Raw genomic sequence first — 23,290 nt, 5'->3', positions numbered from 1 at the left:
TTTTGCAGTTAAGTCACTTGCAAGTTGGCCCTGCTGGTCACGTTGTTGCCGTCTGGTGATCACTTGAGCCGCTGCTTGGGTGGAGGGGATGATGGCATTCACTACCTGCTCCCGCTCACTGTTGTATTGGGGCATCCGGGAGAGGGTGTCAGCCAGGAAATTCCTCCCCCCTGGGATGTGCTTAAGCTCGAAATTGAAACGATTGAAGTATTGAGCCCATCGGACTTGCCTGGGCGACAGTTTCCGTGGGGTTTTTAGGGCCTCCAGGTTTTTGTGATCAGTCCAGACTTCAAACGGTTTCTGGCCTCCCTCTAGTAGGTGCCGCCAGGTCAACAACACCCAACTTACTGCGAACGTTTCCTTCTCCCATGCCGCCCATCACCTCTCCGTGTCGGTGAGTTTGCAGGAGGTGTATGCGCAGGGTTGTAGATCACCTTGGCTGTTCTTTTGGAGTAACACGGCTCCTACTGCCACATCACTTGCGTCTGCTTGGATGACGAAAGGCTGTTCAGGATCAGGGTGTTTTAAGACAGGTTCTTTCGCAAACATTCCTTTTAGCGTCTCGAATGCCTGTTGGCAGGTCAGATCCCACTGTAGGGGTTGTCCCGGGCGGGGTTTCGTTGTTGGGCTTCCTGTCTTTAGGAGGTCCGTCAAAGGTTTGGCAATTCTCGCGAACGAGGGGATGAATTGTCTGTAAAAGTTTGCGAAGCCTAGGAAGCTTTGCAGTTGTCTGCGGGTGCGAGGGGGCTGTCATTGTAGAACTGATTGGACCTTGGCTGGGTCCATTTCTATCCCCTCGTTTGATACTCGGTAGCCTAGGTAGTCTAGCCGTGATTGGTGGAAATCGCATTTTGACAGTTTGACATACAGGTTTGCCCTCAGCAGTTTTTTCAGTACTTGGCGGACGAGGGGTATATGTTCGTCTATGGTCTCCGTGTAGATGAGAATATCGTCCAGGTAGACGAGGACCCCTTTGTAAAGGTGCTCATGTAGGACTTCATTTATCAACTGCATGAACACTGCCGGGGCTCCTTGCAATCCAAAGGGCATTACCTTGAACTGGAAACTACCCAGGGGGCAGTTGAATGCTGTTTTCCATTCATCTCCTGCCTTGATGTGTACTCGGTAATAAGCTTCTCGAAGGTCTAGTTTGGTGAAAACCTTTCCTTTAGCTAGGTGGGCTAGCATGTCCTTCATGAGGGGGAGGGGGTATAAGTTGTGTATGCAAACGGTGTTGATACTTCAAAAATCGACCACCAGTCTCATAGAGCCGTCCTTTTTCTCTTTAAACAGGACCGGCGCCGCTACCCTTGGTTTTACTGGCTCAATAAATCCCCTTCGTAAGTTCTTGTCTATGTAGTCCCGCATTTCCTGCATTTCACGGGGCGTCATGGCATACATTTTAGGTTTGGGTAGTTTTGCTCCCGGGATAATCTCGATGGCACAATCGGTCTCGCGGTGGGGGGGTAGAATGTCACACTCGGCCTCGCTGAATACCTCTGCAAGGTCTTGGTACTCCCCTGGGATCTGATCTGTATTACAAGCGCTGGCGGGTGCGGGTGCCAATTGCTTCACTGTACCTTCTGGGAGGGACCCTTGTGTTGGCGGTGTTTTCTTTTGCAGTGGCGGGCGGCTTTGGGGTCCCAGCGTGGGAGGGAATTCTCCTGGTCGGGGAGGTAGGGGTTGGGGGCCCTTTGCTATCCTCAGCCTGCGGGTCCCGTCTTGCCACCAAATGATTGGGCCCCATTTGTCCAACCACGAGAGTCCCAATATGACCGGGTCTGTCATCTTGGGGGCTATTATGAAGCGGATCGTTTCCCAGTGATCTGCTAGTTCCAGTCTCACGGGTTCAGTCAAGTGTGTGGCGTACGCTCCCCCCACTAGGGACCCATCAACTTGCTCAAAGCGAATTGGTTGTTTGAGCTTTTTAGCTCGGATCCCCAACTTTAGAACTGTGGGTAGGTTAATTAGGCACCTTGTGCTACCAGAGTCTATTAGGGCTTGGAAAGTCCCTTGGGTCCCTGTTTTGGGGGCTGTTAGGCGTATGGGGAAAAGAAAAGAGCCTTGGTACTACAGTGGTTTAAAGCACCCTGTTATTAACACAGCTGCCTGCAATTTACTGCTGGTTCGAATCTCTCCAAGGCTCAAGGTTGACTCAGCCTTCCATCCTTTCTAAGGTAGGTGTCAGCGTTCCAAATTAGGCTCTCTTCCAGCGCTGACATAACAAGATGAACTTTTACCTAGTTTTGTATGTACAGATAGTGTTTCCTGGGAGACGAGGGTGGGGGCTACATTCCTGTGAAAAGAACGTGCCGGGAGGTAGAGATGGATCTGCATGATGGCCAATGGGACATTGGGGTTGGAGAGCGGAAGAGGAGGGGGTTGGAAGGAGGGGCCAGTTTGGCTGCAAAATGAAATCAGGAATGTCGGCTTTTTATGTTCTTAAATAAAAATGATTCATTAGAGAGATTGCGCTTGAAAATGAAACTTATTTAAGATAGCACCGAAACCTGACAGTAGGTTAAATGAGGACCCAGTTTGTGGGGGCAATAAGCTGACTTTGTATAAATATACAAAAGTATGAAGGCTATTGCTTAACGCACTGTAAGCCGCCCTGAGTCTCTGGAGAAGGGCGGCATATAAATCAAATTAAAAAAAAAAAAAAAAAAGGATGGACGGGTCCACTCACCATCGGGTCGTCCTCGCCTTCGTCCTCCGTGTCATAGGGTTCGGGGGACTGATGTCCCTCATCTGGGATTCCTCTGGTTTCGGTCAGGTGAGCGAAAAACTCCGGGCTTTGGGGAGCTTTCCGTGGTACGTGGGTGGCGCGTTTGGGCCCTCGTTCCAGTCGTGCTTTGGGCGGTGGAGCTGGTCCCGGTCTAGGGGTTCCATATCTTGCTGCTACGTGGCCACTCCCCCCACATCTGTAGCATTTCAGTGGGTTCCGTGGGGCAGCTGGCCTCTGGGTGGGCTGTGATGTTGGGGTTTCTCGTCTGTTGGGTGGTCCCTGGTCCGGTCGGCCTCTCTCCTTTCCATCTGGTGCTTTCGACATGTCGTTTGCATAGTCCTCTGTCTACTTTTATCGCTACCCGGAACCATTCGGAGAGTCGGTTTGGGATGTCCCGATAGGCAGTCACTTGGGAAATTCTCTTATCTAGGCTTGTTCTAAAAAAATACACCAGCAATCGCTCTGGTAGGGGAGGCAGTGTCCCAATGACTCTCCTGAATTCATGGATATGCTCTCTGATAGGCTTCCCCTTCTGTATTAGGTTTCTGAGCTCGTCTTCCACATAGGGGTCCTCTTCCTCCTCCTCATAACGGGCTCTCAATAGTTGCAAGAACCCGTCTGCATCTTGCAGCTGGGGGGCCCTGTTTTTGTAGAGGGATGCTGACCACCTCTTTGCTTCTCCCTCCAACCCTTCTGAGATAGCATTCACTAGGGCTCTGGGGAAAGGGTAGAGGTGTCCAAAACGCTCTATGTATATCTCAGCTGAATCGAGGAATTGGGCGAGATTATCTGGGTCACCATCGAACTTCCCTCTGAACTGGGGTGGTTCCTCCCTCTCTGCCCTCTTCTCTCTGTGCTGAGCTCTGTAGGGCCAGCCTTGGTGTTGATAGTCCTCTGCCTCGTCTCTCATCCTGGGGTAGGGAGGTACTGCCTTATCTAGGCTTCGCTGCTTGCTGGGAGGGGGGGAACCCATGGATGCGTCGTTGGGCTCTTCCTCCTTCTGCTGTGGAGGGGGGAAGGGCTGCGCTTTGGCCTACGGCCTCTTGGATCAACAGCCCAGACTGGTTCTCTCTTTTCTTTGGGTCTGCAAGATGGCCCCTCCCCCTGAAGGGTGGCATGGTCAAATTTCTCTTTCAACTCATCTATGGGGCTTTTGAGTGGCTTCTTTAGAATTTCTTGGTGCTTGGTTTGTTTCCTGGCTTGTTCCCATTCCCATAGCCAGGTCGCCCTCCCCAATTCGCTTAGGGATTTCCCTTTATCTTTCACGTTTGGAAAGGGAAATTCAGCCTCGGAGGCTTTTGGCACAATCCCCGGGTACTTATCTGGCTCCCGTTTCTTGGCTTGAAGTTCTGCCGAGGGGGAGGGCGGGGAGAGTTGAGCCTTCCATTGCCTTAGAATCTTTGCCCTGTTTCAATAGACAATCTATAGGTATTTAAGGTTTAGCTGAAATTAAATACAAGTTATAATTACATGCTGATAACACTTTGGTCTAATCAACAACTTTTAAGCTTCTCTACCCAAGTATATTTTCTGGACATACAATAAATTGGAATAAAACTAATCACCAATTGCACAATAATCTCTGCCCTCTAAGGAAAACTGGATCAGGATATAGACATCATAAGAAATATTTTGTTAAAATGTACTTAATTTATTAATATAAGCTATCTGTCAGGTTTCGCTGCTATCTTAAATAAACTTCATTCTCAAACGCAAGGCCTCTGATGAATCTTTTCTTTATTTAAGAATAGAAAGAACGACATCACTGAACTCTTTGTGCAGCCAAAACTGGCACCTCCTTCCACACCCCTCCCTTTCCGTTCTTCAATCCCAATGTTTCATTGGCCATCATGCAGATCCATCTCTCCGTCCCAAGCACTTTCTATTCACAGGAATTCCCCCCTCCCTCTATCACCCAGGTAACACTATCTACTAAAGAGCAGGAAACTAGGTAAAAGTTCATCTCAGCATTAAAGCAAAGCTTCTCCCTCTCTCATTCATGTCAGCGCTGGAGGAGATCATAAATTGGAACGCTGACAATTTGCTTATTCAGGCTTGTTCTGAAGAAATGAACTAATAGCTGCTCTGGCAAAGGCGGTGCCTTTCCCATGACTCCACTGAATTTATGGATGTGTTACTTGATGGGTCGCCCGCTCTACTTTAAATCTCAAAGCTCATCCTCCGCATACTGATCCTCCTCCACCTCCTCAAATCTGGCTTCTAGCTCTTGTAGGAAGTCGTCAACGTCTTGCAGCTGGTGGGGGGGGCTTATGAAGGGCTGCTAGCCATTCCTTTGATTCCCCCTCTAGCCCCTGGCGATGGTATTCAGCATGGCTCTGTGCGATGGGTAAAGGTGTCTGTAACGCTCTAGGTGGACTCTAGCAGAGTCAAGGAATGGAGCCAGTTGAATCCCCATCAAATTTCCCCCGAATCGGGGCAGCTCCTTCAACCCTGCCCCTCCCTCATCATGTTGGCCCCCTTATGCCTGTGCCTGGTGTGTTTGGCGGCCTCCATCGGCTCTAGCTCGTAGAGAGGGGGGCATCCGCTTTGGGCGGCTTGCCTGTGGTGCGGGGGAGCCACCAGCTGCAGCCTTGGGCTCAGTTTCCTTCTGATGGGTGGAGAAGGGGGGCTGCATTCTTGTCTGCTACTCCTCACTTCAAAGGGATCAGTTGTAACCCCCTCTCTTTTGGGCAGCACAATGGCTCCTCATCACGAAGGGTGGCTCAGTCAAATTCCTCCCTTAGCTGTTCTAAGGATCCACCTAAGGGTTCCAACAGAGTTTTTGGGAGTCTGACCTGTTCCTATTCCTTCATCCATTCCAGTCTTCCTAGCTCACTTATGGGTTTCCTCAAGCCACGGGCACTAGGGTAGGGGAGTTCGACCTCTGCCGCTTTAGGGGCTCGTTTCCACCAATACTCATCCTTTTTCGTTTCGGTCGCCAAGGTGGGCGTCTTGGACGTCTTGGCTTTGATGGTCAGAAAGGGCTGCAATTGGGTTCCAACTGGGCTGCTGCTTCCTGGAGTTCCCTGGGGGGGGGGCAAGTTCTGCCTCCTTCTGGGTCGCCAGGAGCACACTTTCTTCGAAGTCTGCCTTCTGCTATGGTGGCATGAGTTTCTCTCCACGCACCCCAGGTGTCAGGGAGCAAATGGAGAGTCCAGGGCTCAAGAATCCCGGTCGTTTTGATTAGTTTTGAGAGAGTTGGCTTGCTGTCAGGGTTCTGACCAATGCCCTAATTAAAACATGAATCTCAAGCCAAGGTTCAAAAGAAATCCAGTTATTTATTAGGAGCGTCATGTCGGCACATACCAAGTGAAGCCAACTCTGACCTCATTTAATTTGCACCTTGGCTCTGACCCTGTTTCCCCATCCCCCCCCCCCCAAGGTGTGTCATCAGTCACATTCCCCAATGAAGCAATTTTGCAGGTTGTAGAAGTCACTCCCTCTGGCCACTGTGGATCTCCGTGGAGATGGCCTTGACATTTGCCGGCTGGAATGTGCTTTGTTTTGACTGAGGTGCAAACTCCTCAATACAGCTACAAGGCTTGATTCCCTATCCCCCTGCCTATGGCAACTCGAGAGCAGGTTGGGAAGGCTTCGCGAGTTGACACTTTGTAAATGTTTATTGGTAGTATTGTTTATGGTATATTTTCATGTCTGATTTGTTTCCCAAGTTGGATACTATTTTGAAAATTTTAAATGTAATAAGGATGGTTTCAAATTTTCCCATAATAGGCTATTTTTTTCATAAATGCCTGTTAGTAAGTCATAACCTTTCTTCTAAGCTTGTTGATACTAAAAAAAAAAAGAGATCTAAGTATATTCTGCACCAAGCATTTAGAGCAGTAATAAAGATACCTTGAGTATAGGTGAATTGTACAATAAAAATGAATTAAAAAAATAACTGTCTTAAATGGATTTATACCCCATTTGGTATAAATTTCTATATCAACAGAGCAGAGTCTGAGAATCTTCTTAAAATAGTGTTTCCCACGTAAATTAAATCAAATACATGTTAAATATACAAATATTTGTTGGAGGTACGAGAAAGAGGTTGGAACATATAAACATATGTAGGATTGTGATAATGCACAAAAAATATGGGGCATGGTGTTTAGGGAAATTAGAGCACTTTTGAATGTAAATTTAGATATGTCACCGAGGATTGCATTACTTTTGCTGGTGGAAAAACAGGATATAAATGAAACAAAAAAGGAATTGATTGTAAATTTGATAATGGCAGCTAGATTAGTGATGGCTAAATATTGGGGATGAAATTTGGATATTCAAAGAAATGAGTGGTATAATGAAATTTGGAGTATGGTAACATGATAAATTAACAACAGAAATTAAATTTTAAAAAGGGATGATTAAAGTAAACAATTATAATGAAATATGGGGGGATTTTATAAAAACAGTGTTGGTGGAAGGCAAAGGAAATAAACCTACTCAAGAATATATGTTGTTTTGGAGGGGATAAGGGCACAATTGGAATATATTGTATATCTTTTAGTCGTTATAGAAGGAGAAATATAAGGGAAATAAATGGTCTCCGGGCGGTGGTGTGTGCACAGTAATATTTGTATTTTTTTCCTTCTTTTTTTTTGTATTTAGATATATATTGTATTATTTGTATTCAAAATAAAAAAAAAATATTTTTTTTTTAAAAAGATAGTGTTTCCCAATGGTGGCAATTTGAAGATGTGCGGACTTCAACTCCCAGATTGGCTGGGGAATTCTGGGAGTTGAAGTCCTCACATCTTCAAGCTGCCAAGGTTGAGAAACACTGCCTTAAGGAATGTATTCAAAACCCTGTTCACTATAAAACAGCCAAAAGGAAAAGATAGATCTGCCACAATATGGCACCCACTGAGTCCCCCAAATGCAAGTAGATAAATAGGTACCACTTTGGTGGGAAGGTAACAGCATTCCATGCGCCTCGGCGTATAGTCATGCCAGCCACATGACCATAGAAGCATCTTTGGACAATGCTGGCTCCCTCGGCTAAGAAATGGAGATGAGCACCACCCCCTAGAGCCGGACATGACTGGACCTGGGAAACCTTTACCTATGTAATGCTGTATATATAAGACATTGTCCATTCAGATTCTCTAGAATGGCCTAGAGATGCTTAATTTACTCTTTTTCCTCAAGCTGCATGCTTCTTCAGATACCCAAGGATTTTTCTTCCAAACATCCTAAATGGAAAAACCATCTAATCAGTATTCAGAAATTATCCTAGGATTGTTATCTTCTTTGCATAAACAAGTAATTCAGTGTATGTTGACTTTATATTCTAGACCTTGGTTGTTTCATACCTGTGAATTTTGCAGCCCAGAAGAGTAGCTTTGCTTTAGTTTTACAAGGTTGCTTAACTTGGTATTTACATCAGAAGCTCTAAATTTTCCATTAGTAGTTGATTCCCTGGGATATTTAAACAAATTAGAACTTATATAAATCCCCACCACCAATTGTATTTGCAAACCCATGAAGATTTACATGCCTATACTTAAGATCTTGACTGAGAATGAGCATATCCAAAGACATTGGCCTAAATTTTCTGCAGGACATGAATGTAATCAATATACAAATAGATACCCTCATTCTCTCTTCTCTTCTCTGCACTGTCCTTAGTATTCCCCCAACAGGAGGGGTGAGAAGATGACAAGAAGTCCAATGATGCCAAAGGTTGAGCTCTTGGCAACAGCCACTTTCCTGTTAAATCACTAGATTAAAAGACAAGAACATTTGTCCTTTCCTTCTTGGTGCTATAAGTTAGTTTTGAAATTTTTCCCTCTTCATATCACTGTCTGATTTTCACTATTGTTTTCTGCATTATTTTGCAGCAACAGCCAAGGAGGAGAAGAGGGGAAAGCTCTTTTGACATTAACAACATTGTCATACCAATGTCTGTTGCTGCAACGACCAGGGTAGAAAAACTTCAATACAAAGAAATTCTTACACCAAGGTATATTCACAGGTTTAGTTAGCACCGTAAATTTCCATGATCTATTTTCCTGTTCATCTAAACCAGTTGAATGGTGTAATGTCTCATTTTTCAAATTTTTCCTCTGTAGACTGCTTGAAAATTACTGAGGAACTACTTGGTAAAACTTTTTTTTGCTCCATAACACTAACACAGCAAGCATTAGTCTTGTTTTTTTTCCCATTCCACAGACCATCTGAATGAAGCTTGTAGACCACCAGTGGTGTGCAGACTACAGAGAACCTCTGATAAATAGGGACATGTGTGGGAGTACCTCTGGGCCCCAAGATGTTGCTGATCTATATTTTTCAGCTGCTAGCATGTCCAGTAATAAAGGATGCTAGTTAAACAACTAAATAATATCTACAAGACCACCAATGCTCTCTCAGTGGCCTAGAAACAAAGCCACTCTCTTAAGATCAGGTTAAACATTCTGCTAAATAAGTTACAGAATAGGTCTCCAGTCAAATTTGGGAGGGTCAAGGACTTCCCAGGAAAAAGGAAATGGAGCTAGTATGTTCCTTACAGTGGCAGCCTTACAAAATTTTGTTTTTCCATTATGGAGGCCACATTTCCATTGGGAGTGAAATTTCATAAGGTCTAGCAGCTTGATAGAAAATGGAATGGGACTATTAGGTGCCAACCCTTGGCTGCGCCCACTTCTCTCCTGGACAACCACCACCACAGCCGACCTACAGCGGCCTTTCATCCTCCTTCCACTGGCACTCCTCTCCCGCCAATGACTCTACCCCCAGCCCTTTGTACTGGCTGATTTATTTATTTATTTATTTATTGGTTCGATTTATATGCCGCCCTTCTCCGGAGACTCAGGGCAGCTTACAATGCATTAAGCAATAGCCTTCATACTTTTGTATATACCTGCTTAGTAGGGCTTTCGGGCCCCCCTAAACAGTGTTCTTTTTTATACAAAGTCAGCTTATTGCCCCCACTATCCGGGTCCTCATTTTACCCACCTCAGAAGGATGGAAGGCTGAGTCAACCTTGAGCCTGGTGAGATTTGAACTCGCAGTAATTGCAGGCAGCTGGCAGCTAAGTGCTACTTAACAGCACTTTAGTCCGCTGCACCACCAAGGCTCCTTCGATTCCCCGAGACACGTTTTTACCCAGGCGATTCGCTGCATGGGACAAGTAGCCGTGCCTTCCAGCAGCCAATTGGACAGCAGGCGGCTGCAGGTGGCAGCGATACAGAGGCGCTGAGGGGGTGGCGGGTGGCTGGGGGGGCACAGTGGGTGACTGGGCAGTGGGCAATTGCAGCTGGGTGGCAGCCGATTGCGGAAGCACTGGAGAAAGCTGGGATGGGAGTGCACTTTTCTTTGCCTTTCCTCCTCCAAGCCATTCCAAATTCTCAGTTTCCTCAATTGAAGGATGGCTGCGATGCAAGGACCAGGGTTTTAGGCTCTGGCACATTAATCGCTGCAGCAGGACAGGAAAAAGATCTTCCCACTTGGGAGAAAAGGCGGGGGGAGATCATGAAACGACTTGACTGTTATTTCAAGGTATTTTGGAGAGCAGACTCTTAGACTCCTTTTCTTTTTCCTTCCTTCTCTTTTTCATCCTTCCTCTGTTTCTTTCCCTCCTCCCTCCCTGCTTCTCTTCCTTTCTTTCTTTCTTTCTTTCTTTCTTTCTTTCTTTCTTTCTTTCTTTCTTTCTTTCTTTCTTTCTTTCTTTCTTTCTTTCTTTCTTTCTCTTTCTTTTCCTTCCTTCCTTCCTTCCTACCCACCCTCCCTTTCTTTCTTTTACTGTTTTCCAAGGGAGAAAGAGAGGAAGGAAAGAAAAGGAAGAAGGAATCAAAAGAAAGAGAGGAAGAAAGGAAGGAAGAGAGGCAGCGAGGGAGGAGGGAGGAGGGAGAGAAACAGAGGGGAAGGAAGGAACCTTTTATCCCAAGTGGGAAGATCTTTTTTCTGTCCTGCCACAGCAATCAATGTGCTGGAGCCTAAAACCCTGGTCCCTGCATCCTAGCCAGCCTTCAATTGAGGAAACTGAGAATTTGGGGAGGGTTGGACAAGGAGAGAAACACCATCAAGAGGCAAAGAAAAAATATAAGTGCACACACACGGCTTTCTCCAGTGCTTCTGCAATCACCAGCTGTCCGCTCCCCCCAGCACCTCCGCATCACTGCCACCACCTGCCACCCAATTTGCTGCTGGGAGGTGTGGCTACTTGTCCTGTGCAGCAAATCATCCAGGTAAAAACGTGCCTTGGGGAATTGGCCGGGATGAAGGGCCGGGGGGGGGGGCATTGGTAGGAGTGGAGTACTGGTGGAAGGCCAGCAGAGGCTGTGGCAGTGGGCTGGGAGAGAAGTGGGCACGGCCAAGCCTAATAGTCCTAGACCCGATGGAAAATATTTTCTTTATTGTAGGCTTTTAGAGCAGGTGTGTTTAACCTGTGGCTCACAGGCTGCATGTGGCCCTGGACAGCTAGTAATGTGGCCCCACAAGATCATAAACTTTTAACATGAACAATATATATTTTATATGCCTCTTCACACAATGCAGCCTAGGCAAGCCAAAAGGTTGGACACCCATGTTTTAGAACAGGGGGCTGCAACCTTAAACACTCAAAGAGCCATTTGGACCCGTTTCCCACAGAAAAGAAAACACTGGGAGCCACAAAACCTGGGTGTGCGTGGCCAACTCAACATCACTCACATCACCCCCCCCCCCCAGCCACGCCTACCCGGGTTTTGTGGCTCTGGATGTTTAGTGTGGGAAATGGGTCTCTCTCTCTCTCTCCCCCTCCCCCCTCTTTCTTTTCTTTCCTTTCTTTCTCTCCCCTTCTCTCTCTCGTTTCCCTCTCATTCTCTCCCTCGAGCTCTCTCATTTCTGTGTCCCTCTCCCTCTCTCTCTCCCCTTCTCTCTCTCTCATTTGTTTCTCTTTTTCCTCTCATTCTCTCCCTCCATCATGTTCTCATTTCTCTCTCTCTCTCTTCCCCCTTTTCTCTCTCTCATCTCTATCGCTCTTCCCCCCCTTTCTCTCTCTCTCTCTCTCTGGTATGTGTGTGTGTGTGTTCCCTCTTGAACCATTTCCAAAAACAGGCAAGTGTTGGTTTTTTGTTTTTGTTTTTTTGCTGATGTTCTTTCTTCTCCCTTGGCTGCTTTTTATCATACGATTTAAATCAAGAGTCATTTCAGGTTCCCAGATAAATGAAACTCTTTCGTCCCCCTGCTGTGGCTCCCTGTCGGCTGGCTGGCCCCACCCCTCGCCCTCCCAGTCACTCCTCACGTGGCCTGAGAAGGTAAGGGCGATGGTGGGGATGGAGACTCGCTCCATATTCCAGAGCAGGGGGGAAGCGCCCCTGTACTTGCCTCTCATTTCGTGGGCACTTCTTCCGGCGCTTCTTGGTGCTGTGTGTACCTCGGTCGCTCGGGGAGACGCGCAACTTGCTCCCCACCCCGAGACACTGGCCTGCCCCGGCTGTGGCTGATGCTCCGCATCATAATGGGCTCCAGGAGGAGGAGGGGATGCTGTCTCCCCATTGTGAAGCGTGCTAAATTTAAGTGTGCTGCGCAAGGTGCTGCAAGAGCAGCGAGCAGGCCATGGAGGTGGCGAGAGCAGCAGCGTCAGCCGCAGTCAGGCCAGGCCAGGCCAGTGCTCTAGGCTTGCAACTTGCTCTCACCGCCTCCATGGCCTGCTTGTTGCTCTCACAGCGCTTTGCGCAGCACACTTATATTTAGCACATTTCACAATGGGGGAGACGGCGTCCCCTCCTCCTCCTGGAGCCCATTACGCTGCGGAGCATCAGCCGCAGCCAGGCCGGGCCAGGCCGGGCCAGGCCAGTGTCTCAGGGCAGAGAGAAAGTTGCGCGTATCCCTGAGCAACCGAGGTGCACACAGCACCAAGAAGCTCTGGAAGAAGCGCCGTGAGATGAGAGGCAAGTACAGGGGCGCTTCCCCCCGCTCTGGAATATGGAGCGAGTCTCCATGCCCGCCATCGCCCTTACCTTCTCAGGCCACACGAGGAGTGACTGGGAGGAGAGGGCAAGGGGTGGGGCCAGCCAGCTGGCAGGGAACCACAGCACGGGGACGAAAGAGCCACATGCGGCTCAGGAGCCGCACATTGCCGACACCCGTTTTAGAAGATTATACTTGGGAATGAGGAAGGCTGGGTCTTACCTGTGGCCTTGATGGAATTTCCTTATTACAGGTACAGTGAATATAGAACGTCTACACACCCCTTTAAAATACCAGGCTATTGAGATGCTAAAAAATCAGACCAAGATAAATCACTTCAGATTTTTTACCACTTTTAATATAACATTATCATCTGTACAATTCAATTGGGAAAAAAAACCTGAAATCTTTCGGGGAGGGGGGGGAATAAAAATAAAAACTTACAAGAACCTGGTTCCATAAGTGTGCACACCCCTTTGATTTTATGACAACATTGTCTTTGGAGGTAGAAGCCTATCAGCATGGCACATCTTTCCTTGGGAATCTTTGCCCACTCTTCCTTGCAAAAGTGCTCCAAATCTGTCAGATTGCAAGGGCATCTCCCGTGCACAGCCCTCTCCAGCTCACCCCATAGATTTTCAATTGGATTCAGATCCGGGCTCTGGCTGGGCCTTTCCAAAACTTCGATCTTCTGGTAAAGCCATTCTTTTGTTGATTAGGAAGAATGTTTTAAGTTGATGTCATGTTGAAGGATGAAATTCCTCTTCATCTTCAGCATTGTAGCAGAGGCCCCTGAGGGTTTTGTACCAAAATTGACTGATATTTGGAACTGTTTATAATTTACTTCACCTTGACTCCCCAGTTCCAGCCAACACAAAGCATAATGCTGCTGCCACCACCATGCTTCACTGTGGATATGGTGTACTTTGGGTGATGCACAGTGTTGTTTTTACGCCAAACAACCTTTTTGGAATTATGCCCAAAAAGTTCAACCAGGGTGGATTTGATTTAAATCAAGTCAATTTAAATCTTGATTTAAATCACTAGTAAATACACTTTAAATCAAGTTGATTTAAATCATATTTTTTAAAGAGCAACTGTCATCTATGTCCCGCAGTGGCTCCTCCTCTGATCTGCTGTTGACTCACCGACAGTCCCATTCACTTTAATGGGATGGCTGGTGATGCAGCAGTGACACAACAAGGTGAGGGATGTGGCGGGCAGCAGGTGAGTAGATACCCACTAAGAGGTGCTGCCATTATGGATCTGAAATGACAGGTGCTCTTTAAATGTAATGACTCATTCTTGCTGGTAGTTAGAATCTTTAATATTATTTGCAAACAAAAGCATTTTATTAAAATAAATTTGATAAAAATAAAAAAAATCTGATTTAACTCAAAAAAAACATATATTTATTTTTTTAAAGAAAATCATAGTTTTTTATCCACCCTGAGTTCAACCTTGGTCTCATCAGACCATAACACATTTTCCCACATGCTTTTGTCAGATTTTATGTAGACTTTTGCAAAATGTAGCCAGGCTTGGATTTATTTATTTTTTTAAGAAAATGCTTCCATCTTGTCACCCTACCCTACAGTCCAGACATATGAAAAATACGGGAGATTGTTATCACATGTAGTACACAACCAGCACTGGACAGAAATTCCTGCATCTCCTTTAATGTTGCTGTAGGAAGCCAGTTTTCTTGTTTTTTCATCAATTTTGGAGGAACATCCAGTTCTTGTTAATGTCATGTTGTGTCATATTGTGTCATGACTGTCTTCACTGTGTTCCATGGTATACCCAATGCCTTGGGGGGAAAAAATTGTACCCTTCTCCTGACTGATACATTTCAACAATGAGATCCTTTTCGTGCTTTGTAAGCTCTTTCCAGCCATGGCTTTTACTGTAAGAGGCAACTGAGTAAATGTCAGGAAAAACCAACTAGAACAGCAGAACTTTATATGGGCTTGATCAGTCACTTTAATTGATGGCAGGTGTGTACTGACTACTGTTTAACATCAGTTTGAATGTGATTGGTTAATTCTGAACACAGTCACACCACTACTTATAAGAGGGTGTGCACACTTATGGAACCACTTTATTTTTATTTTTCCCCCCCAAAAGATTTCAGTTTTTTTTTTCAATTGAATTGCACAGCTTATAGTATATTAAATGTGGAAAAATTCTGAAATGATTTATCTTGGTCTGATTTTTTTATATCTTAAATACCTGGCATTTTAACAGGCAAGTGTAGACTTTCTATATCCACTGTAGTCCTTGACTTAATGACCATAATTGAACCCACAATTTTGGTTGTACTGTGTTTTCCCAAAAATAAGACCTACCCCAAAAATAAGCCCAAGTCCCTCCGCTTGGTTACTCAGCACCCAGTGCCACCACCACGAGATCAGGTGAGACAGGCGGCAGGGGGTAGAGCTGCCCCACGCGCCCCACCCTCATGCACCTCAGGACCCCCGCAGCCAGGCCACCATGCCCCAACACTTTAACCGAGCAGGAGGCCAAGTGGCGCACTGGTGCCATGGCCACGAGGCGAGGCGGGGAGTTGGGGCTGCCCCACACATCCTGCACCTGTGCACCTCAGGACCCCCACAGCCAGGCCACCCATGCCCTGACACCTTCCTCGCGGCAGCAGCACTGACAGTCCCATCCAGCAGGAGCCCAAGTGGCTGCCAGCTCGCTGCCACAACCGAGCAGGAGGCATGCACACACAGAGGTTGGATCTGATTTCTCTGTGGCTCACACTTGCTCGCTCTCTCACAAGCACACAAACACAGTGGTTGGATCAAATCGCTCCCTTCCTTCCTTCCTTCCTTCCTCTGCGCAGCGATGGCTGGTCCCCACTTTCTCACCAGCCTGCATCACTCCGCGTCTCCGTTCTGGAAATGGCAGCCCCTTTTTCTGCCACTTCTCCACCCGGCGTTGTGTTCCTCCTTCATATGGAAGGATGCTAAGCTCTGGGAAAACTAGGCCACTTGGAGCTGGACGAGGAAGGCCAGGCTCCCCTTCCCCAATGGCTCTGCAAAGCCCTTGAGGTTTTGCGTGGAGGAGCAGATCGCTTCGAACAGGGTTGGCCTTGGCACCCGCTTTGGATGGCAAACAGAGGAGCTTTGTTCTTTTTCTCCAGGGTCTTTGAAATTGCCCCCCTTTGTTTTTTTGCCTTAAAATCCAGGGCACACACGTTTTCAACCAAGCGGTACCCAAAACAGCTGAAACTTCTCCACTTCCCGTCCAGAGTAAATTGCCTTTGTGTAATCAAGCCCTGGAAGATTGTTTGAAAGGGACAGTGTTGTGTGCAGTTCTCGTTACTGGGAGAGGCTGCAGGTTGCTTCTAAGCACACGCTTCGCACAATCTTCCAGGGTTTGATTACACAAAGGCAATTTGCTCTGGACGGGAAGCGGGGAAGAAGTTTCTGGTGGGAGAGGTCCCACCCAGCAGTCAAAACTTCAACACCACACTTTCAGCTGTTTCTGGCGCCGCTCAGTTTCCCACCCCACCTCACTCCTGCCAAGCTGGTCTGGTGGGTGGGATTGCCTTCCCCCTTCTCCACCTCTATGGTCGGCCACACCAAGAATGGGGATTGACCATCCCCCAAACCCCGCCGCTGTCAAAATGGATCCTGGGAGTTGCGCTGCAATGGAGAGACAGAGAGCGGAGTGAGGGAAAAAGGTGGCAGTGAAGGAGGAGGAGGAGGAGGAGCGGGGAACAGAAAGAGGGAAAGCGGTAGAGTGAGAAGTGGGGGCATTCTGGCCGGCCAGGCACCGGAGCGCTACCAATGTGGCGGAGTCAATGTGCGCATCAGCCACACTCTCCACGGCATGCTGCAGCTGATCCAAGGCGCACAGGCCGATGCCCTTTGGGCGCCTGCCTCCCTCTACCTCTTGCTGCAGCCTGGTGGGGGGCTGACCCCTGGCCCATGCCATGCTCCTGCCTCGCCGCCCACGCCTCTCCCCGGTTCTTCAGCTATGGCCATGCCGGCTTTCCCCTTCTAAAGATGAAGCAGTCCAGCTCACCCAGGGTCAGGTTGGCCATCGTAGGAGGCGGGGGCTGAGTGCACAGAGGCCGTAGCATGGTGCCACCCCAATCGTCCAGCTCCGCCGCACATGCAGGACGAGCCTTCCATGACGGCCAACCTGACCCTGGGCAAACTGGATGGCTTCAGCTGCCAGCCTGGCCTAAGTTTTCCATCACCCAGGCTTCCTGAAGGTGATGGGAACTGCAGCCTGCCGTAGCTGAAGAGTTTAGCAGGGTGCACCCCAAGCGAGAAAACGTTGTGAGCTTTGAAGGAGCATTGGGGTTGAAGGAGGCTAATCGTGGTAAATACAAATCATCTTTTTGAAAATAAAGGAATGGATTACAATATTGATGATGAATGTAAATGAAAAGGTAGTTTCCAAAGCCTTCCTCCCACACCGAGTAAAACTTGAGTTGCCTCAGAGTGCCCTGGCCAAGGGGGCCGGTGGGCTGTGGCTGCTGCCAGACACTGTTGGCCTCCATGCACTGGCTGCCTCCTGTGCGTGCACGGGGTGGGGGTGGGTGGGAGGGTGCCCGGCTGGGCTGGGCCTTGCGATGAAAAAAATAAGACATCCCCTGAAAATAAGCCCTAGTGCCTATTTTGGAGCCCAAAAGAAAATAAGACCGGGTCTTATTTTTGGGAAAACACAGTAAGTCATGACAGTCATAAAACATGTGACCAGACCCAATTTTGTGACCTTTTTTTGTAGCGGTTGTAAAACAGAAGTTGCAGTTGTTAAACAAACCCATTATTCTCTATGGGCATTTTTTGCTGGAAACCAGAAGTAAACACTGGTTTGGGGCAAAAAATGACATAAATTGTGGTCATGTGACTGGGGCATGGGTCTGTACTTTTCTAGGAAGAGCCATAGCTCAGCATGCTTTTAATTTAAAAGATCCAACATTTCAGTCACCAGTTTAAATGTTCTCTATTGTTTGACCAGAAATTGGAAGAGGGAAAAATCCAGCTGAATTAGAGCAAGGGGGGCAGGTTGGGATAATCATGGAAAGAGAATGTGAAATATTTCCCACCCGTTTTTCTTTTTGCTGTGCTCTATTTTTCATGCTATCATGACAACAGCAATCCCTTTTAGTGGCTGCCATAACGTTACACAGTGGAGATGAATAGCTATGTATCTGTAGCTATATCCCTTGGATCTGTTTCATCATCTTCAGCCATCACCAGTTTGCTGTTGGAAGTTAAAGACTTTCAATTCATCCTTAGAGAAGCAATGATATAATTAATAGAATATGTTATACGGGGATTGGCAATCAGCAGGCATTTTCCCTTAATAATGCTCACACACTCTCCAAATAGTTGATTTTTTTAAAAAATGGCAGATCTCACAAGAGATTTTGCAAAGTGTGAGTGGAGTTGCAACCTAGTACATACAGAAAGCAGGAGGAATGAGTTGGTATGAGCTGTTTTGTCTGCCACTACATATTAAAGGGGCAGATTGAGATAAAACTGTTTAAGAACATTTGTGAACTCTGGAACAAAGTTTTTTGAAGCTGTCATTTCTTTTATTTGCTTTAACATGAGTGGAGAAAGACTGAAGAGTTAGAAAGGTGTGGTTGAAAATTGGGGCCACTGAGCATAAGAAGAGGCAGGTAGTCTGAAATGCCATCATAAGGTTCAGGCTCCTCCATGACTCTGACATTCCCTAGAAAGGTTTAAGCTTGGTCTTCAGCTACTTTCTTGAGTTGCGTTGTTCCTCAATGAAAATATCTCCATAAGCTCCATGGAGGAAAGGCCAAAGGCAAGAGTAGCAGAATTCCCTTTGCTGTTGTATCCAGGTAACAATGGGAGGGATGTCTTTCCTTACTGACTCTTCTTTGTTTTGAACAATTGTTTCAGCTGGCGTGTTGTGGATGTTGGTGCTCTGAAGGTGAATCCAGATGAAGACACTGAAGAGGTAATTGTAATGACTTTCCTTCGTTGTCTGTGCTTAATCTCCATACATGGGATTCTGTGCAGATTCTGATACTGTATATTATATTGACATATGTTGACTTCTAAATATATTTACATACCTTTTACCCTCATTCCTTGAATGAGAGTATGCCTTTCTTATCATCCTAGAATGACCATGTGATCAACACATGTTGACTTTTTCCAAGGAAGAATACTTTTTGAAACAGTCCAGAGCCATTATTTGGGCATGTTAAATGGCTGATAGCAATGGAAGTATCTGCCTACAGGGCATTTTTGGACAAGAAAATAGAATTATACTTCAGTGTGGCTGCTGTCACTGTTAAGAAACTAAAATTGGAGAGCCAACTGATTTTCTGTACATAGGTTTCCCCACCCCAGCACCCACTAATTTTGTGGAACTGCCATTCCCAGCCAATATTAATAATTGTGTCTGGATAATCCTTGGAAGGCACCAGCTCAGGCTGGGAAGACTGTCTTGTGAAGGTTTGTTATTTATATAACAGAATAACACAGTTGGAAGGGACCTTTGAGGTCTTCTAGTCCAACTCCCTGCTCAAGCAGGAGACCCTATACCATTTCAGACAAATGGCTGTCCAGTCTTTTCTTACAAACCTCCAGTGATAAAGCACCCACAACTTTTGGAGGCAAGCTGTTTCACTTGTTTATTATTCTGTCAGTAAATTAGTTCTAAGTTGCTTTTCTCCTTAATTAGTTTCCATCCATTGTTTCTTGTCTTGCCTTCTGGTACTTTGGAAAATAGGTTGACCCCCTCTTCTTTGTGGCAGCCCCTCAAATATTGGAAGACTGCTAACATGTCAACCCTAGTCTTCCTTTTCACTAGACTAGACATACCCAATTCCTGCAACCGTTCTTCATATGTTTTAGTTTCCAGACCCCTCATCATGTTTGTTCCTCTTCTCTGTGCTCTTTCCAGAGTCTCAACATCTTTTTTATATTGTGGTGACCAAAACTGGATGCGGTATTCCAAGTGTGGTCTTACCAAGGCATTATAAAGTGGTACTATCACTTCACGTGATCTTGATTCTATCTCTCTATTAATGCAGCCTAGGATTACATTGGCTTTTTTTGAGGCTGCAGCACACTGCTGGCTCAGATTTAAGTGATTGTCCACTGGGACTCCAAAATCCCTCTCGCAGTTACTGCTGTTGAGCCAAGTTTCACATAATCTGTACCTGTACATTTGGTTTTTCTTGCCTAAGTGTAAAACCTTGAATTTCATTTTGTTAGATAGGGCCCACTGTTCAAGTCTTTCAAGATCCATCTGGATATTGAGCCTATCTTCTGGGCTGTTGGCTATTCCTGCCAGCTTGGTGTTGTCTGCAAATTTGATGAGTTCCCTTTCTATTCCCTCATCTAAGTCATTTATGAAGATATTGAAGAGTACTGGGCCTAAAACAGAACCTTGGGGTACCCCACTGCTTACTTCCCTCCATGTAGATGTAGTTTCATAAAGGACTACACACTGAATGCAGTTTGTCAGCCAATTATGAATCCATCTGGTGGTGATGCTGTCTATCACACATTTTTCTAGCTTACCAAGAAGTAGGTAATGGTCTACTTTGACAAATGCCTTACTGAAATCCAAGTATACTATGTCCACAGCATTTTGCTGGTCCACTAATATAGTTACTTTGTCAAAGAATGAAGTAAGATTTGTTTGGCATGTTCTGTTTTTGACAAGCCCATGTTGGCTTCTGGTTATAACTTTGCTTGCTTCTAGGTGTTCGCAGATCTGCTGCTTGATTATCTTTTCCAGGATCTTCCCAGGTATTGATGTCAGGCTGATTGATCTATAGCACGGGTGTCAAATTTGCAGCATCACGTTGCTGTCATGCAGGGGTGGGTTCTAAAATTTTTTACTACCGGTTCTGTGGGCGTGACTTATTTTGTGGGTGTGGCTTGATGGTCATGTGACTGGGTGGGTGTGGCCAAATCAATGTCACTCACATCAAGGGGCGCCTCGCCTGGCCCCTCCCTTCCCAGCCATTCCTTATCACACCCAGCCTCAACGTATCTATAGTTCTGTAAAAATGTTGTTCACCTTTTTTCAAGTTTATTATCTACATACTATAGCTGTACGTTCATGGACCACTGAAAGGAGGAAATGGCTCACATGTTTTGCCCAAGAGTGTGATAGGCAACAGGCTTTTAAGGGGCTGCCAGAAAGAAGGGGTAACAATGTATTTTCCAAACTACCAGAAGGCAAAACAAGAAGCAATGAATGGAAACTGAACAAAGAGAGAAGCAACCTAAAACTAAGGAGAAACTTCCTGACAGTGAGAACCAATATAGTCTTCGGAGAAAGGCGGCATACAAATTGAACAAATAAATAAATAAATAAAATAGGTGCAGAAATATTTCAGTCATAATTTCACATATAAAATAGCCATTCGTGTAATACAACCTGCATATTGTTCAAAACAGTCATTAGTATTATGGCTGATGTTTGACAGCAAGCCTAAAAGTCAAAGATCACAAGAGTGCTTCTTTCTCTGTATGTATACAAAACATCACATACCAGGAATAGCATATTAAGATGGACTTATGCAACCTGATGTACAAAATAAACACACACATATTTATGCTCTGGACTATAGACATTGAATGCATGTAAATCCCTGAAAAATATGTGGTAGCCCTGGGCAAAAGAAAGGCAGTAAAATCACTCTAGGTGTAGGGACAGTGTAAAATATTAACACATGATAAATAATGGAACAATTAAAAATAATAGCACAGAGTTTTTTCTCTCTCTCTCTCCCTTCCTTCCTCTTTCTTTCTCTTCTATCTCTCTTTCTTTCTTTCTTTCTTTCTTTCTTTCTTTCTTTCTTTCTTTCTTTCTTTCTTCTTTCTTTCTTTCGCTCTCTCTTTCTGTCTGTCTGTCTCTCTCTCACTCACACACGGTCTGGCCACAAAGTATCTGTTGTTACAGAAGTTCTCATTTCTCTGTATAATACACCTGATACTAATCGATACCCTATCTCTCAACTATGTAAAGCCTATGCATGTTTACTTGGTAGTAAGGCTACTCTCTTTCAGTGGGATTTACTCCTAATAGATACACATGATTGCAGGCAGACAGCTAGCTCTGTTGTTTAATAGGCTGTAAGTAAAATTCCTACATTAACAAAATTTATACCTAAACAACAGAATATAGGAGCAAAAAATCATAGCAATAGTCTGAGCTATGCTTTTCTTCTTTAAATGAAAGTACTACCCATTTTAACCAGACATTAAGACTCATTAGTTTGGAATACTAGTATGGCTTGCACTGAACCTTGACAGTACTTGTTTTCCTTACAAATTAGCTCAACTTTGTTTCCTTTAAATCTTGCTTTTGTTACACACCGCCCACTTCGGACCAAGAGCTCCGTTTTTAGGGAAAGAGGGTGGACTTGGGGGGGGGGGGCTTTGGAAATAAAAGCGCAGCAAGAGAAAAGGGGAAAGGCGCACTCTGGATTCTGGACTCCAAGCCTTCCCTGAGCCGGGAAGCCCTCCTTGTTCTCATTCTTCCCAATCCCTTCCCACTCCTGGGTCCTTCCCCCCCCCCCCCCCCCCCCGCTTCCTTTTGCTTGAAACTCCTTTCAGGGTGGGAGGGAAAACCAAATAAAAACAGGAAGGAGGCAAGGACAGAAAATGGTGCATGGAGGAGGGCATTTTTCAGCTGCTTTCTGGGACTGAAAAGTCGAGGGGACTCAAGGAAGCAGCAACCGGCTGGGACTAAGACACCCCCCCCCGCTCCCACCCTTCACCATCCCGCGCTGCCTTCTTTTTCTCTCCCTGCCCCCGCTCTTCTCTCTCCCGGGAAGAAGGGGATTAACCTTAAAAAAAAAAAAAGCTCTGCTGCTGAGCAGAGAAAGCAGTAGCTGAGAAAGATGTTGCTACAGAGTTAAAACAACGAAAAAATTGCCCTTCCCCTGTTCCTACCCTCCCTCTTTTTCTCCCCACCAGTTTCTTTTAGCTTTGGCTCTGGTGCCAAAAGAGAGAATTCTCTTTTGTTTGTGAAGTCCCCCTCCTTTTTTTCCTGCCCAGCAGGAGAGGGCTGCTGCTGCCCCTATCAGTCCCAGTGCAGCGGCTGCATGCAACGCCGGTGGCTTTGGGAGGCACTGGCCGGCAGGGAGAAGGGAGCTGGCACAGCAACCTTTGTAGCCACATAGCTGCAAAGCTTGCCAAGCTCCCCCCCATCCCCTGCACCACCTGCCACCCCAAATTGCGCCCCACTGCAAGACGCGCATTTTACCAGAGAGTGGCAGCTCCAAGTCGTCTCTCAGCCGTTGCGTGCAGGGAGTGTGAGGCAACTAACTTCTCACTCTCAGAAGTTTTTCTTTACTTTGCAAGGTTTTTCCCTGCACACAGTGGCTGAGAGACGACCTGGAGCTGCCAGTCTGCGCTCTGCCAGGCGAGCAGCAGAGCGAGTAAGCCAACGATCTGCCGGCTTCCTGTAATCTGCAGTTTAGTCGTGAGCACCATGCTCACGAGTAAACTGCAGATTAGAGGCAGGCAGCAGATCGCAGGCAGCGAAAGAAACCACTGCCTCCTGCCTCCGTGCATCGAGGAGGCTGAGCAGCAGCGGGAAGAGCTGGGGGAAACGCACGGGAAGAGCTCTGGTGCCACGATCTCCCCCGTGCTCCCCTCCCTCCCCGCACGCATCGGTCCACCACCTGCTGCTGGTATCACC

General features: G+C 46.5%; 1 protein-coding gene across 1 annotated transcript in view; it reads left to right on the top strand.

Moving 5' to 3' along the window:
- The window catches only part of KANSL1 (KAT8 regulatory NSL complex subunit 1), a 518,506-nt gene that overhangs the window by 444,866 nt on the left and 50,350 nt on the right, over window positions 1–23,290 (top strand). Inside the window, exons 10-11 of the mRNA XM_070944495.1 lie at window positions 8,572–8,693; window positions 18,517–18,574. Of these exons, the coding sequence (XP_070800596.1) occupies window positions 8,572–8,693; window positions 18,517–18,574 (180 nt within the window). The remainder of the gene's footprint in view (window positions 1–8,571; window positions 8,694–18,516; window positions 18,575–23,290) is intronic.

Source organism: Pituophis catenifer, unplaced genomic scaffold (genome assembly GCF_029215685.1).
Source record: "Pituophis catenifer annectens isolate HBS135680 unplaced genomic scaffold, rPitCat1.0.hap2 SCAF_5, whole genome shotgun sequence".
NCBI lineage: Eukaryota > Metazoa > Chordata > Lepidosauria > Squamata > Colubridae > Pituophis > Pituophis catenifer.
This window is presented reverse-complemented; position numbering and strand designations above follow the sequence as displayed.